Source organism: Schistocerca cancellata, chromosome 1 (assembly GCF_023864275.1).
Source record: "Schistocerca cancellata isolate TAMUIC-IGC-003103 chromosome 1, iqSchCanc2.1, whole genome shotgun sequence".
Taxonomy (NCBI): Eukaryota; Metazoa; Arthropoda; class Insecta; order Orthoptera; family Acrididae; genus Schistocerca; species Schistocerca cancellata.
Window position 1 is genome coordinate 254990020 of NC_064626.1, and position 16957 is coordinate 255006976.

The window sequence follows — 16957 nt, forward strand, 5'->3', positions numbered from 1 at the left end:
GTATATCCTCACGTGTGTCGTTTGTTATTTCGCCGATAATCAGTCGTGGTTTTTTCAGCTCAGTAAATGGCTATCTTGATCCAGCTGCGTGGAAGATCGCGTGGAGCAGTTCCTACGCAATTAGAAAATTATTGTCTTTATTTTGGGTTCCTCCCAGTCTTGCAATGTTGTAGGTAGTTCAAAAAGTCCAGTATATCCTTAGGTCCAAAGTGAAATAAACCTTGCACCGCGTGTCCACGGACGCATGTGATTGCTTTGGTTTTTGGTGCACGGGAAATACAGTTCATCCGGGAAAAGTAGAAGCCGAAGTGTGATTTGTTCAGGAGTAACCTGTAGAAAATACGAAACAATTTGTTGCACCAAGCCGCGTCACATCTGAGACGGTGCTCGTCCGTGTCTCGTACTCCGCAGTCTGCACATAGGTGCGAGTCCGCAATATTTATCTTGTAGAGTCGTGACCGGGTGACACGTTTACCGTTGACTGTGATATACCACGTCGATCGGAAGTCTGTAGCCAGTGTAACCGCGTATATCGTCCGCTACACCACCTTCCAGCTAACGTGAGGGTTCTTGGCCTCTGTTGTAGGATGCGATGTATTTCCCGCGCCGTTGCCTGTTTCGTCGGTGATATTGCGATACGGGTGTAACTGTGTCCAATACAAAAGTGACCGAAGTAGTAGAAAGGTAGGGGGGGCGAGGTACGTCTTGCGTCGTCAGTGGGGCGTAAGGGAAGGCGGATCTAAGGACCCCAGCAGCAAACCCGTCAAACTTTCCAGGCGGTGGAGCCACAGAGCCACAGTTTGATGTTGGGGGAAGGGTCAGCAATTCAAAATTGACTTTGAAGAGCATGCCTGTTCTTACGTAGGCTCCGACTGCCGCTAATATACATACATATAGCCAGCAGTAGCGGTAGTGCAAGAACACGCGCTATGTGTGGAAGGAAGGTGCGATGCCGGGTAAACATTCACTAAGTGTGTCCCTTGACTGAGCTACCCAAGCACAACTTCCGACGTGTCCTAACAGGCTTACTTCCGGCAGTACTTTATCTCATCTGTCAGGAAGTTTCATGAACGGGCACAGTCCAGTTTCGTAGGAGGTTTGGAAGGTGGGAGATGAGATACTAGCGGAAGTAAAGCTGTGAGGACGGGTGTTGAGGCGTGCTTGCATAGCTTAGTCGGTACAGAACTTGCCCACGAAAAGCAAAGATCCCGAATTCGAGTCTCCATTCGGCACCTAGTTTTAACCTGCTAGGAAGTTTCAGACTTTAGAATACACTCAAACTTTGTATGACTCATCGACGACGGCCTATCGTAATTAATTTTTGTGGAAAGGCTGCAATACGTGTTTTGTGCAGAGGAGCATTTTCTGCTGACTCCAAATATCATACAGGCCTACACAGGTTGATCAAAGGTTTCACTGATTTCATAAAATAATTTAGGTACAATTGTCTCGGAAATGCAAGCTAATCAAATGTACTTTCGGTATCCTGACAGGCAAGTAGTGAATCTATCGACCTATCATTACAGCTGAAGTGGAAACGCTGCAGCTAATTATCATGGAAACAGTGGCCCTCCGCAATTGCTGATCAGTCTTAGATCAGGGTCAACCCTCATTTAAGTAGAATGCTGCATTGTTTTGAGGACTTGTGGATTCTGAATATGATGACAAGGAATTATGCCCGGTACTTGGCATCACAGAATATGCAATGTGTGCAATGAGGGACGCGTGATCTTACAGTAAAAGAAACTGAAGTAAGGTACCAGACACCTGCCTACAAAGACAATTTCAATGGCGATGCTGGAAAGACTAGTTGACAAGCTGATGTCATTACAGTACATGTTAATAAGTAATGCTACCCATTTGTTTTCTCCGTCAATTTTGGTTGAAAAATGAGGAGTTTGGTGTAGGACGTCGTGTAATATTCCCACTTCAGCCCCAATAATATCATAAAGTTCTGATAGGTGGTGATACTAGAGCACTTGCAGGTGTTCATAATATCTACGGAGATCTGGAGGTGAACAAAAGCATGGTGAGTAGTTGGGCGAGGCGTCTGTCATCGCAACATGATAGTGCCAACCTGTGCGATCTCCGCATGTCGGTCGGCCGACCACAGCTGTGACGGCGGTATATAGAGTGGCTGCACACCACCTATCCTTCGAAGAACAAGTTGCAAACCACAACTTCAGCCGGTAGAGTCACACGACGGTCTTCAGGGACTCTGAAGAATTTAGTCTGTTTGCGATCCTCCTTCACGGTGTAACGATCAACCCGGAAGTGTTATTTGGCCCAATGAAGAATGCGCTTTGTGTTGTTTGGCCCAATGAAGAATGCGCTTTGCGGGGAGCAATAAATGGATGATGGGGATGTTGTTGATGAAGCAAGATAGTAGACTGGTACAATGCGGGCATACAGGCTCTCGCACTAAGGTGGCGTCGTCGCGTTGAACGGAGATTACATTGAAAAATAGGGCTTTGTAGCCAAAAGAGAGGGAATAATATGAGGTATTGGAATCCTGAATAAAACCAACTCGCTTCCAGGACAAAAATGTGATACATTACGTATTGAATGCCTCCCTACATCGCAGCTATAAAATGCTCTAAACGTATATAATTAAGATATGTAGTTACTTAGCGATTAAATCTTGTCCAATAACAACAAAAAGGTTTCGACTCAATCTCAGGAGCCCACTTTGAAGTTCGTAAATACACTCTAAGACGAAAAAAAGTGACGCATCACAACGGAATTATCCGAATGGAACGGAAATCGGTAGAGATCACGTTCATTTACGGACAAAAATATGATTAAAATTTCAGAAACATTGAATGATTTATTCACGAGAAAGAACTTCGCAAATTGAGCAAGTTAGTAACGAATTCATGCGTTTTCGGCCCTTATGCAAGCAGTTCTCCATACTGAGGGATGTCGTACCAAATTATGTGCAAATGGCCCTTAAGATTGTCGAAATGGCGAACTGGTTTTCGGGCACTGCCCGTAATGGTCCGAACTTTCTCAACCGTGGAGAAATCTTGTGAGCTTGCTGGCCAAGATAGAGTTTGGCAAGCAAGAAGAGAAGCAGTAGAATCTCTCGCCGTGTGCGAGCGGGCTTTATCTTGTTGAAATGCAAGCCCAGGATGGCTTGACATGAAGTGCAACAAAACGAGGCGTTAAATATCGTTGACCTACAGCTGCGCTGCACGGGTGCCGCGGATGACAGCCGAAGTGGTCCTGCTATGAAATTAAATAACACCCTAGACCATCACTTCTGCACGTCGAACCGTATTCGGGGCGACAGTCAGGAGTGTCTTCAAGCACGTCTTTTCTCCTCGCCGGGGTCATTTCGAAGCGGGATTCACCACTGAAGGCAATTCCACTCCAGTCAGTGAGATTCCAGGCTGAATGTGCCAGACAGCTCTGCAGACGGCCACGTTGGTGTACAGAGGCCAATGGTAAAGGGCGCAATGGCGCAGTGAGCTCAGGACGCTGTCTGTGAGTTGCCTATTAATGGCCCTTGTGGCTACTGAAGCACTAGTTGCTTGGGGTGTCGGATCGCTCATAATAATGAATTCGGGGCTTTCTGAGTGCCTTTCTGACAACTGATCGCTACTCGCTACCCGCCGTCTCCTGTGGTGAGTGCTTCCATGTTGAGGCTGTATTTCGCCACGAATCACACATTCCTGCCAATATCGTCGAATAGTGGCATCGACGGTATTGAAATGTCGAGCGATTCGCCAATTACTGGAACCGGCTTCTTTGAACCCCATTGCACGTCCTCTTTTAAATGCATATATTGTTCACGCGCCTGTCTGTGAGGCATAGTTACTGTTCAATTAAGCCACGGAATGAAATTCGCAAAGACTTTTTGTTCGGGTATAGGTATATCCCCTGTTTACTATCCTTGCCTACTATGTGGAGAAATTGTGCCTCAGCGTCACACATTCATCCATAGGACTCCGAAGTTTTCAATTTGCATTTTCTGCCGATACCTACATGAATATCAATTTGTCATCAATTTACATAACTGCTTAGTTGTGCATTTTTTGAGTGTGTTAACATGCCCCACACCACAGTACTCTTCGTTGTCCTCCTAGTTTTTTGCTGTAGCGTGCTTGAATAAAATCGTCTCAGTATTCAAGCAGCGCCAATTCGAATAAAATACTGGAGTTTCAATGGCTATTTTCGCCATCGTCGTCACTGACAGTTAGTGGTATTTCACTCCTGTGGTAGAAATAGTAATCGAAAGCTTTAGTACTTAACTCGATGTAGATACCAGACACCTGCCTATAAAGATAATTTCAATAGCGATGCTGGAAAGACTAGTTGACAAGCTGATGTCATTACAGTACATGTTAATAAGTAATGCTACCCATTTGTTTTCTCCGTCAACTATGGTTGAAAAATGAGGAGTTCGGTGTAGGACGTCGTGTAATATTCCCACTTCAGCCCCCATAATATCATAAGTTCTGATAGGTGGTGACACTAGAGCACTGCAGGTGTTCATAATATCTACGGACATCTGGAGGTGAACAAAAGCGTGGTGAGTAGTTGGGCGAGGCGTCTGTCATCGCAACAAGATACTGCCAACCTGTGCGATCTACGCACGTCGGTCGACCGACCACGGCTGTGACGGTGGTATATAGAGTGGCTCCACACCACCTATCCTTCGAAGAACAAGTTGAAAACCACAACTTCACCCGGTAGAGTCACACGGCGGTCTTCTGGGACTGTGAAGAGTTTAGTCTGTTTGCGATCCTTCTTCACGGCGTAACGATCAACCCGGAAGTGTTGTTTGGCCCAATGAAGAATGCGCTTTGCGGGGAGCAATAAATGGATGATGGGGATATTATTGATGAAGCAAGATAGTAGACTGGTGCAATGCGGGCATAGAGGCTCTCCCACTAAGGTGGCGTCGTCGCGTTGAACGGAGATTACATTGAAAAATAGGGCTTTGTAGCCAAAAGAGAGGGAATAATATGATGTATTGGAATCCTGAATAAAACCAACTCGCTTCCAGGACAAAAATGTGATACATTACGTATTGAATGCCTCCCTACTTCGCAGCTATAAAAGGCTCTAAACGTATATAATTAAGGTATGGAGCTACTTAGCGATTAAATCTTGTCCAATAACAACAAAAAGGTTTCGACTCAATCTCAGGAGCCCACTTTGAAGTTCGTAAATACACTCTAAGACGAAAAAAGTGACGCATCACAACGGAATTATCCGAATGGAACGGAAATCGGTAGAGATCACGTTCAATTACGGACAAAAAAAAATGATTAAAATTTCAGAAACATTGGATGATTTATTCACGAGAAAGAACTTCGCAAATTGAGCAAGTTAGTAACGAATTCGTCCGTTTTCGGCCCTTATGCAAGCAGTTCTCCATACTGAGGGATGTCGTAACAAATTATGTGCAAATGGCCCTTAAGATTGTCGAAATGGCGAACTGGTTTGAGGGCACTGCCCGTAATGGTCCGAACTTTCTCAACCGTGGAGAGATCTTGTGAGCTTTCTGGCCAAGATAGAGTTTTGCAAGCAAGAAGAGAAGTAGTAGAATCTCTCGCCGTATGCGATCGGGCATTATCTTGTTGAAATGCAAGCCCAGGATGGCTTGACATGAAGTGCAACAAAACGAGGCGTTAAATATCGTTGACCTACAGCTGTGCTGCACGGGTGCCGCGGATGGCAGCCGAAGTGGTCCTGCTATGAAATTAAATAACACCCTAGACCATCACTTTTGCACGTCGAACCGTATTGCGGGCGATAGTCAGGAGTATCTTCAAGCACGTCTTTTCTCCTCGCCGGGGTCATCTCGAAGCGGGATTCACCAATGAAGGCAATTCTACTCTTGCAAGTGAGACTCCAGGCTGAATGTGCCAGACAGCTCTGCAGACGGCCACGTTGGTGTACAGAGGCCAATGGTAAAGGGCGCAATGGCGCAGTGAGCTCAGGACGCTGTCTGTGAGTTGCCTATTAATGGCCCTTGTGGCTACTGAAGCACTAGTTGCTTGGGGTGTCGGATCGCTCATAATAATGAATTCGGGGCTTTCTGAGTGCCTTTCTGACAACTGATCGCTACTCGCTACCCGCCGTCTCCTGTGGTGAGTGCTTCCATGTTGAGGCTGTATTTCGCCACGGATCACACATTCCTGCCAATATCGTCGAATAGTGGCATCGACGGTATTGAAATGTCGAGCGATTCGCCAATTACTGGAACCGGCTTCTTTGAACCCCATTACACGTCCTCTTTTAAATGCATATATTGTTCATGCGCCTGTCTGTGAGGCATAGTTACTGTTCAACTAAGCCACGGAATCAAATTCGCAAAGACTTTTTGTTCTGGTATAGATATATCGCCTGTTTACTATCCCTGCCTACTATGTGGAGAAATTGTGCCTCAGCGTCACATATTCATCCATAGGGCTCCGAAGTTTTCAGTTTTGCATTTTCTGCCGATACCTACACGAATATCAATTTGTCATCAATTTACATAACTGCTTAGTTGTGCATTTTTTGAGTGTGTTAACGTGTCCCATACCACAGTACTCTTCGTTGTCCTCCTAGTTTTTTTGCTGTAGCGTGCTTGAATAAAATCGTCACAGTATTCAAGCAGCGTCAATTCGAATAAAATACTGGAGTTTCAATGGCTATTTTCGCCATCGTCGTCACTGACAGTTAGTGGTATTTCACTCCTGTGGTAGAAATAGTCATCGAAAGCTTTAGTACTTAACTCGACCTGATGTAGCTTGAAAACCGAGAAAATGTTATTCAATATTTTTCTTTGACTGGATGAACTAGATATTAAATGCCTTTAAAAATGTGTATCGCTACAGCAAAACAAACTATATGTACCTCTATTACTTGACATAAAAAGTTTTGGGTGTTAATAATACAACAAGATAATTGCCTCTTTGTGTGGTGTAATTTGCAAAAATCTTGAAGAGAGATGTTGTGACTATATGGTTCACGATACACTTGAACATTACTGGGCGCACTGCATGCGAACTTTTCGTCTCACATACAGATCAATATCTCGAGAATGGAAACAGATATTATTCTACTCTCAGCTTGCAATACAGTTTCGATATGTTAGGAACAATGAACGTGCTAGAGAAAGTAGAAGATGTGAAAACGTAAATGCAAAGGCTTAATCTGGAAATAGTAGGGGTCAGTGAAGTGAAGAGGAAAGAAGACATAGAAGGATAGGGTAATATCAACAGCAGCAGCGAACAGTATAACGGGAGTAGGATACGTTCTGAATAGGAAGGTAGGGCAGAGAGTGTGTTACTGCGAACAGTTCAGTGACAAGGTTGTTCTACTCAGAATCGACAGCAAACCGACAACGACAATGATGCCGACGTTGCAAGCTGAAGATGAAGAGAAGGAGAAAGTGTATGACGATATTGAAAGGGTAATACAGTATATTGTAAAGGGGGATGAAAATCTAATAGTCATGGGGGAGTGGAATGTACTGTAGGGGAAGCAGTAGAAGAAAAGATTACAGGAGAATATGGGCTTGGGACAAGAAATGAGAGAGGAGAAAGACTAACACAGTTCTATAACAAGTTTCAGCTAGCAATAGCGAATACTCTGTTCAAGAATCACAATAGGAGGAGGTGATACGGGAAGATTTCTGTTAGATTACATCACGGTTAGACAGAGATTCTGAAATCAGACACTGGACTGTAAGGTGTGCCCAGGTGGAGACATAGACTCAGATCAAAAAACAGTAGTGATGAAGAGTAGGCTGAAGTTTAAGACATTAGTCAGGAAGAATCAATTCGCAAAGAAGTGGGATACGAAACTACTAAGGAATGGCGTCATACGATTGAAGTTCTCTAAGGCTATAGATACGGCAATACGGAATAGCTCAGTAGGCAGTACAGTTGAAGAGTAATGGACATCTCTAAAACGGCCATCACGGAAGTTGCGAAGGGAAACATAGGTACAAAGAAGGTAACTGCGGACAAATCATGGGTAACAGAGGAAATACTTCAGTCAAATCAATGAAAGGAAGAAGTACAAAAATGTTCCGGGAAACTCAAGAATAGAAAAATACAATCCGCTGAGGAATGAAATAAACAGGAAGTGCAGGGAAGCTAAGACGAAATGGCTGCAGGAAAAATGTGAAGAGATCGAAAAAGAAATGATTGTCCGAAGGACAGACTCACCGCACTGCAAAGTCAAAACAACCTTCGGTGACATTAAAAGCAAGAGTGTTAACATTAAGAGTGCAACGGGAATTCCACTGTTAAATACAGAGGAGAGAGCGGATAGGTGGAAACAATTCTTTGATAGCCTCTATGAGGGGGAAGATTTGTCTGATATCACAGAAGGAGAAAGAGGAGACGATTTAGAAGGGATAGGAGATCCAGTATTAGAATCAGAATTTAAAAGAGCTTTGGAGAAGATCAAATAAGGCAGAAGGGATAGATAGCATTCCATCAGAATTTCTAAAATCACTGGGGGAAGTGGCAACATAACGACTATTCATGTTGGTGTGTAGAATGTATCAGTCTGGCGACATGACCATCTGACTTTCGGAAAAGCATCATCCACACAATTCCGAAGACGGAAAGAGCTGAAAAGTGCGAGAATTATCGCACAATCAGCTTAATGCACGCATGCATCCAAGTTGCTTACAAGAATAATATACAGACGATTGGAAAGGAAAACTGAGGATGTGCTAGATGACGACCAGTTTGGCTTTAGGAAAGGTAAATTCACGAGAGAGGCAATTCTGACGTTGCTGTTAATAATGAAAGCAAGACTAAACAAAAATCAAGACACATTTGTAGGATTTGTCGACCTGGAAAAAAGTTCAACAATGTAAAATGGTACAACATGTTCGAAATTCTGAAGAAAGTAGGGGTACGCTATAAGGGGAGAGGGGTCATATACTATATGTTCAACAGCCAAGAGGGAATAATAAGAGTGAACGACCAAGAACGAAGTGATCGTATTAATTAGGGTGTAAGACAAGGACGTAGCCTTTTGCATCTACTGTTCAACCTGTACATCGAGGAAGGAATGATGAAAATAAAAGAAAGGTTCAGGAGTGGAATTAAAATTCAAGGTGAAACGATATCAATGACGCGATCGCTGATGACATTGTTATCTTGAGTGAAAGTGAAGAAGAATTACATGAGCTGCTGAACGGAATGGACAGTCTAATGAATACAAAGTATGGATTGAGAGTAAATCGAAGAAAGACGAAGATAATGAGGAGTATTAGAAATGAGAACAGTGAGAAACTTAACATCAGGATTCATGGTCACGAAGTAGATGAAGTTAAGGAATTCTGCTACCTAGTCAGTAAAATAACCAATGACGGACGGAGCAAGAAGGACATTAAAAGCAGACTAGCAATGGCAGAAAGGGCATTCCTGGCCAAAGTAAGTCTATTAATATCAAATTTCGGCCTCAATTTGAGTAAGAAATATCTGAGAATGTACGTCTGGAGTACAGCACTGTATGGTAGTGAAACATGGACTCGGGGAGAACCGGAACAGAAGGGAATCGAAGAATTTGAGATGTGGTGCTACAGACGAATGTTTAAAATTAGGTAGACTGTTAAGGCAAGGAATGAGGAGGTTCTGTGCAGAATCGGAGGAGAAAAGAACATGTGGAAAACAATGACAAGGAGAAGGGACAGGTTAATAGGACATCCGTTAAGACATGAGGGAATGACTTCCATGGCACTAGAGGGAGCTGAAGAGAGCAAAAGGTGAAGAGGAAGACAGAGACTGGAATACAGCCAGCAAATAATTGAGGACGTAGGTTGCAAGTGCTACTCTGAGATGAAGAGGTTGGCACAGGAGAGGAATTCGTGGCGGGCCGCATCAAAGCAGTCAGAGGACTGATGACCAAAAAGAAAAAAAAACAAAAAATAGATGTTATTTACCAAATAGCTTTTTTTAAATCGACTGAGAGTATTTCATAGCGACTGGCATGTGTAGCTTGCGAGACAGATTCAACAAAGTATTGCTCGACAGGTATACTTGCAAACGTTTATTGGTGGACCAGGATTAACCCTCTGATACACTAGTAAATCAATCCAAGGAATGGTCACCATCCCCGATTTTACGTGCGAACCTGGGTTAGAACTGGGACTTCTCCCATGCCATTAATAAATACCCTGTACAAATTCAGTTACTTCCAGAGAGACAAACAGATCCAACCAGTCATTAAACTGCCTTCAATTGGTTTCTAGTAACTCCCAGCGATAAAATCCAGAAAACAAAACAGGGTAAAATGTCAAAGTCAAAAGGGAATAAATCACGAAAAAACACCAAACTTTGAGTTTCAATGGGAAATAATTAGTTTATTGTTTCAATTAGATCTTTCCAGGCCCATTTCTTATATTAAACACCACCACCAGCTAGCCAGATCGTCTGCCTGTTGAGCGAACCTCACTCACTAAATAGCCTCATTCGTCAGGAGCACTGGAATATGACTAACAAGGGGACATTGCAGACTTGCCCCCTCCGATTTTCTTGATATGAAGATCCCATCCTGGACACCTATTTCCTAAAGGAATAACATGTAATCCTCATACAAACTCTAAAATACAAAGCCTCCCAAATTGGAAGATTTCTAACACATTTGAAATTAAATTACAAATTCTTCAGTAGGTCAGCACGTACAGTCATCAGACTGTAATCATGGATTGGCGGTTTCATATTTTTTTTACTTTTTTGAATTCCTTATTTACTAGCAAATTAATAACTTAATTAACAAATATTGAATCACAGTTCTATGATAAACATTTTACTTTAAGTTACTGGCAATGCGAAAATAAATTAAGAACTGATACAGGCATACGAAATGCCTTTTTTTAAACCCTGTAGAAATAAAAGTTATTTAATTTTTTGTTTGATTTTACCATTCTGGCAAGAAATTTAAATTTTTTGTGCATTTTCATGCAAATACTTATTAGAATAAAATGATGTTATTTTCAATGAAATTTGGGTAGGCAATATTTTTATTTCGAACTCATGTCCGGAAACATAACGTTTCCGTGCTACAGCCATTTGAAAACATTTTTGCTATGTAGGTAAACAGTAGGGTAGTACGTCGGATAGGATGTCATTTCACAGCTATACTACCTTTCTGACGTGGTTCGAGCTATATTTTAGTGTGTTTGAGTCTTAGAGAAAAATGGTTAGCTACATGTTTGCAGAATACACCGACATGTTCCTTCTGTACGGCAAAGTTCACGGTAATGGAAGAACTGCTCGTCACCTTTATCAAGATGGTTACCCGCAACGTCCGACTCAAACGCATACTCTTTTCATCACAATTACGCAACATCTTTGAGAAAGGGATATTTTCAGTATCAGCAGGCGTAAATGTGGTGCTCACAGGAGACAGTGCATACTACAATTGGAAAAGGCCATATTACATCATGTTCAAGAGCATCAATAAATACACGAGCAATTGCGCGTGCGATGGGTATTGCTACAATTATCATCTGGTATGATGTTAGGAAGAACTCCGCTTTTAGCATCATCAGATGAACCTACACGGTGATAGTGGATATTAAAATTAGCAAGGGAATGTCTAAAGTATACTCCTAACAAAATTTACTGTTCTGGGTATATCCTCAATACTATGGTGACGTGCCCCATTCTTTAAATCTGCCCAAACCTAAAAGGAAAAAATTTTATAGTGATCGGACGCAATTTTTTTTAAAGAGACTGAATTGGCAATAAATAATTTTCATTGTTATCATGATTGGTCGCGGCACACGCAAATTACTATGTGGAAGGAATCAGGTGGCAGCGTATTACCAGTGTGACAGCTCATTATAGGGCAAGGTAAAATCGGCCCGCATGAACGACAAAGAAAGACTATCTGGCCCGTGGAACGGAAGCTATCCATGTGGATAGTGTGACGCCACATACTTATGAACAGGAGCGATGACGCGGCTGAAGCTGCGAAACCGGTCGTGTTTTAACTAACAACAATTTTACCAGGTGTAAGCAGAGTTCTTCCTAACATCATGCCTTTCAACAGTTGCGGTTGCCCGGAATATAAAATACACTCCTGGAAATTGAAATAAGAACACCGTGAATTCATTGTCCCAGGAAGGGGAAACTTTATTGACACATTCCTGGCGTCAGATACATCACATGATCACACTGACAGAACCACAGGCACATAGACACAGGCAACAGAGCATGCACAATGTCGGCACTAGTACAGTGTATATCCACCTTTCGCAGCAATGCAGGCTGCTATTCTCCCATGGAGACGATCGTAGAGATGCTGGATGTAGTCCTGTGGAACGGCTTGCCATGCCATTTCCACCTGGCGCCTCAGTTGGACCAGCGTTCGTGCTAGACGTGCAGACCGCGTGAGACGACGCTTCATCCAGTCCCAAGCATGCTCAATGGGGGACAGATCCGGAGATCTTGCTGGCCAGGGTAGTTGACTTACACCTTCTAGAGCACGTTGGGTGGCACGGGATACATGCCGACGTGCATTGTCCTGTTGGAACAGCAAGTTACCTTGCCGGTCTAGGAATGGTAGAACGATGGGTTCGATGACGGTTTGGATGTACCGTGCACGATTCAGTGTCCCCTCGACGATCACCAGTGGTGTACGGCCAGTGTAGGAGATCGCTCCCCACACCATGATGCCGGGTGTTGGCCCTGTGTGCCTCGGTCGTATGCAGTCCTGATTGTGGCGCTCACCTGCACGGCGCCAAACACGCATACGACCATCATTGGCACCAAGGCAGAAGCGACTCTCATCGCTGAAGACGACACGTCTCCATTCGTCCCTCCATTCACGCCTGTCGCGACACCACTGGAGGCGGGCTGCACGATGTTGGGGCGTGAGCGGAAGACGGCCTAACGGTGTGCGGGACCGTAGCCCAGCTTCATGGAGACGGTTGCGAATGGTCCTCGCCGATACCCCAGGAGCAACAGTGTCCCTAATTTGCTGGGAAGTGGCGGTGCGGTCCCCTACGGCACTGCGTAGGATCCTACGGTCTTGGCGTGCATCCGTGCGACGCTGCGGTCCGGTCCCAGGTCGACGGGCACGTGCACCTTCCGCCGACCGCTGGCGACAACATCGATGTACTGTGGAGACCTCACGCCCCACGTGTTGAGCAATTCGGCGGTACGTCCACCCGGCCTCCCGCATGCCCACTGTACGCCCTCGCTCAAAGTGCGTCAACTGCACATACGGTTCACGTCCACACTGTCGCGGCATGCTACCAGTGTTAAAGACTGCGATGGAGCTCCGTATGCCACGGCAAACTGGCTGACACTGACGGCGGCGGTGCACAAATGCTGCGCAGCTAGCGCCATTCGACGGCCAACACCGCGGTTCCTGGTGTGTCCGCTGTGCCGTGCGTGTGATCATTGCTTGTACAGCCCTCTCGCAGTGTCCGGAGCAAGTATGATGGGTCTGACACACCGGTGTGAATGTGTTCTTTTTTCCATTTCCAGGAGTGTAGTTTGTGAGCATCTGATATGTCTGTATGACCAATAACTACATACTTACCACCTCCAAAGGGTACAATCATTAATGACAACAAAATGACTGCTTCAGTTCTGTATGTAGAGTCTGCGCCGCTGTATCAGTGAGCCCCTAGTATTTTCACGGTGCACAGATGAAAGTAAATTTACTAGGGATTGTGTCCCCAAGCCTTGGAAGTCGAAAACTCACATTCCACACATAGACAGGGGTCCCACACAGCCGGCCATAATGGCCGAGCGGTTCTAGGCGCTTCAGTCTGGTACCGCGCGACCGCTGTGGTTGCAGGTTTGAATCCTGCCTCGGGAATGGATGTGTGTGATGTCCTTAGGTTAGTTAGGTTTAAGTTGTTCTAAGTTCTAGGGGACTGATGACCTCAGAAGTTAAGTCCCATAGCGCTCAGAGCCATTTGAACCATTTTTCATCCCACACAGATTTGGTATCTACGTGTGGGCAGGTATTCTGGATGACCATGTGATGACTGTACTGTACATCCTTCCACCAAAGCTTACAGGTCCTATGTACTTGACCTTCCTACAACAATTATTGGGCGTGTTGTTGGGTGCTGTGACACTAAACGTCAGTGAAGACGTGTGGTTTCAGCATGACAGCGCATCTGTTCACTTTGCAAGTCATGTTCGGGAACATCTGGACCAACGATCTGCATACAGATGGATAGGCGAAAGTGGTCCAATCACATGGCCTCCATGATCAGTGGATTTGACTCTACCGGACTTTTTTCCTATGGGATTGAAAGAAGAGTTTGGTTTATTAGACCCCTGTACAGACAGAAAAAGATCTGGTGGACTGAGTTGTCGTCAGTGCAGGACGGATTGTAGAGAAATCAGGTGTGATGGAACGTGTGTACAACAAAATCATTCGTAGGTACAGCGTGTGCACAGAACTTCGTGGTAGCCTTACCTGCAGTGGATCAGAATGCTAATCCTACTTTGAGAACGACAAAAACTATTCAAATTTTACTATAGATAATAGTGTTTGAGAAAACCGTTTACGTTTCCTTTTTTTCTTCTTTGGTTCTAATGAGGGGAACTGTAAAGTAAGTGATGTACTGGGTGACGCCTAATAAATTACCCGTGAAAATAGTCGCATTACTAACTTGTTTTGGGAAAGTTGTAATACGTAAAAGCACGTTTTCGGACATGTGTTCCAGTTCAAAATATTATCTACTCAGTCCCCTTCACAAGCCCTAGAAGTTTGTAATGGGAATTTTAGAGCGCCCTGTATTACCTTTTAAACTGATTAATTACACTACTGGCCATTAAAATTGTTACACCACGAAGATGACGTGCTACAGACGCGAAATTTAACCGATAGGAAGACGATGCTATGGTATGCAAATTATTAACTTTTCAGAGCATTCACACACGATTGGCGCCTGTGGTGACACCTACTACGCGAGGAAAGTTTCCAACCGATTTTTCATACACAAACAACAGTTGACAGGCGTTGCCTGGTGAAACGTTTTTGTGATGTCTCGTGTAAGGAGGAGAAATGCGTACCATCACGTTTCCGACTTTGATAAAGGTCGGATTGTAGCTTATCGCGATTGCGGTTTATCGTATCGCGACATTGCTGCTCGCGTTGGTCGAGATCCAATGACTGTTAGCAGAATATGGAATCGGTAGGTTCAGGAGGGAAATACGGAACGCCGTGCTGGATCCCAACGGCCTAGTATCACTATCAGTCGAGATGACAGGCATCTTAACCGCACGGCTGTAGCGGATCGTGCAGTCACGTCTCGATCCCTGAGTCAACAGATAGGGACGTTTGCAAGACAACAAACATCTGCACGAACACTTCGACGACGTTTGCAGCAGCATGGATTATCAACTCGGAGACCATTGCTGCGGTTACCCTTGACGCTGCATCACGCACAAGAGCGCCTGCGATGATGTACTCAACGATGAATCTGGATGCACGAATGGAAAAACGAAATATTTTCGGATGAATCCAGGTTCTGTTTACTGCATAATGATGGTCGCATCCGTGTTTGGCGACATTGCAGTGTACGCACATTGGAAGCGTGTACTCGTCATCGACATACTGGCCTATCACCCAGCGTGATGGTATGGGGTGCCATTTGTTGCACGTCTCGGTCACCTCTTCTTCGCATTGACGGCACTTTGAACAGTGGACGTTACATTTCAGATGTGTTACGACCCGTGGCTCTACACTTCATGCGATCCCTGCGATACCCTACATTTCAGCAGAATAATGCACGACCGCATGTTGCAGGTCCTGTTTGGGCCTTTCTGGATACAGAAAATGTTCGACTGTTGCCCTGGCCAGCACATTCTCCAGATCTCTCATCAATTGAAAACGTCTGGTCAGTGGTGGCCGAGCAACTGGCTCGTCACAATACGCCAGTCACTACGCTTGATGAACTGTGGTATCGTTGAAGCTGCATGGGCAGCTGTACCTCCATCCAAGCTCTGTTTGACTCAATGCACAGGCGTATCAAGGCCGTTATTACAGCCAGAGCTGGTTGTTATGGGTACTGATTCCTCAGGATCTTTGCACCACCCAAATTGCGTGAAAATGTAATCACATGTCGGTTCTAGTATTTGTCCAATGAGTACCTGTTTATCATCTGCATTCCTTCTTGGCGTAGCAATGTTAATGGCCAGTAGTGTAGTTTGTTAGCTGTCAGTGATTAGGAAGCTAGATGCTAAAATTTGACTCACGTGTGTGCCGGGCAGCCACGTACATGTTCAACGCACTTAAGACGGCGCTGCGCGTGTTGGAATCGAGGACCGCCAGCGGGGGCGGCAGCTCGACGCCAGGCCGACTTCGGCACGCGCCCATGGTGCTGCTGCTGACGGACGGTGTGCCGAAAGGCAGGGTCAGGATCTGGGACAACTTCGTGGACCGCATCACCGAGTGCAACTTGAAGACGAAGGCCGCGATCTTCACGCTGGCCTTCGGCACCGGCGCCGACTACGGCTTCCTGCGCCGCCTCGCGGTGCGCAACAGCGGCGTCGGCCGCAGGATCTACGAGGCCGCGGACGCGCACCTGCAGCTGCGCAACTTCTACCGCCAGATCGCCTCGCCGTTGCTCAACGACGTCACGTTCAACTACGACGCCGAGCAGGTAGGCTTGCGCACAGCTCTCTGCGGACGTTTCGTCACTGTTGTTACTCAGCTGAGCGGTCTAAGGCGCTGCAGTCATGGACTGTGCGGCTGGTCCAGGCGGAGGTTCGAGTCCTCCCTTGGACACGGGTGTGTGTGTTTGTACTTAGGATAATTTAGGTTAAGTAATGTGTAAGCTTAGGGACTGATGACCTTAGCAGTTAAGTCCCATAAGATTTCACACGTATTTGAACACACTTTTGTTGTCACTCAGGTTGGAAGGCTGGTTTGATGCAGCCTTCTAGCTAATCTGTCGTTTGCATGTCTCTTCCTCTCGTAACATCTGCTGCAATATACAGCCATTTGAAACTTCTTACTT

The 16957-nt window shown here is 45.1% G+C and overlaps 1 protein-coding gene across 2 annotated transcripts in view; it reads left to right on the forward strand.

Moving 5' to 3' along the window:
- Positions 1-16957, forward strand: part of LOC126170669 (inter-alpha-trypsin inhibitor heavy chain H4-like) — a 186189-nt gene that overhangs the window by 96933 nt on the left and 72299 nt on the right. For both annotated transcript variants that reach the window (XM_049920744.1, XM_049920746.1), the window contains exon 9: positions 16209-16600. In XM_049920744.1, the coding sequence (XP_049776701.1) occupies positions 16209-16600 (392 nt within the window). The remainder of the gene's footprint in view (positions 1-16208; positions 16601-16957) is intronic.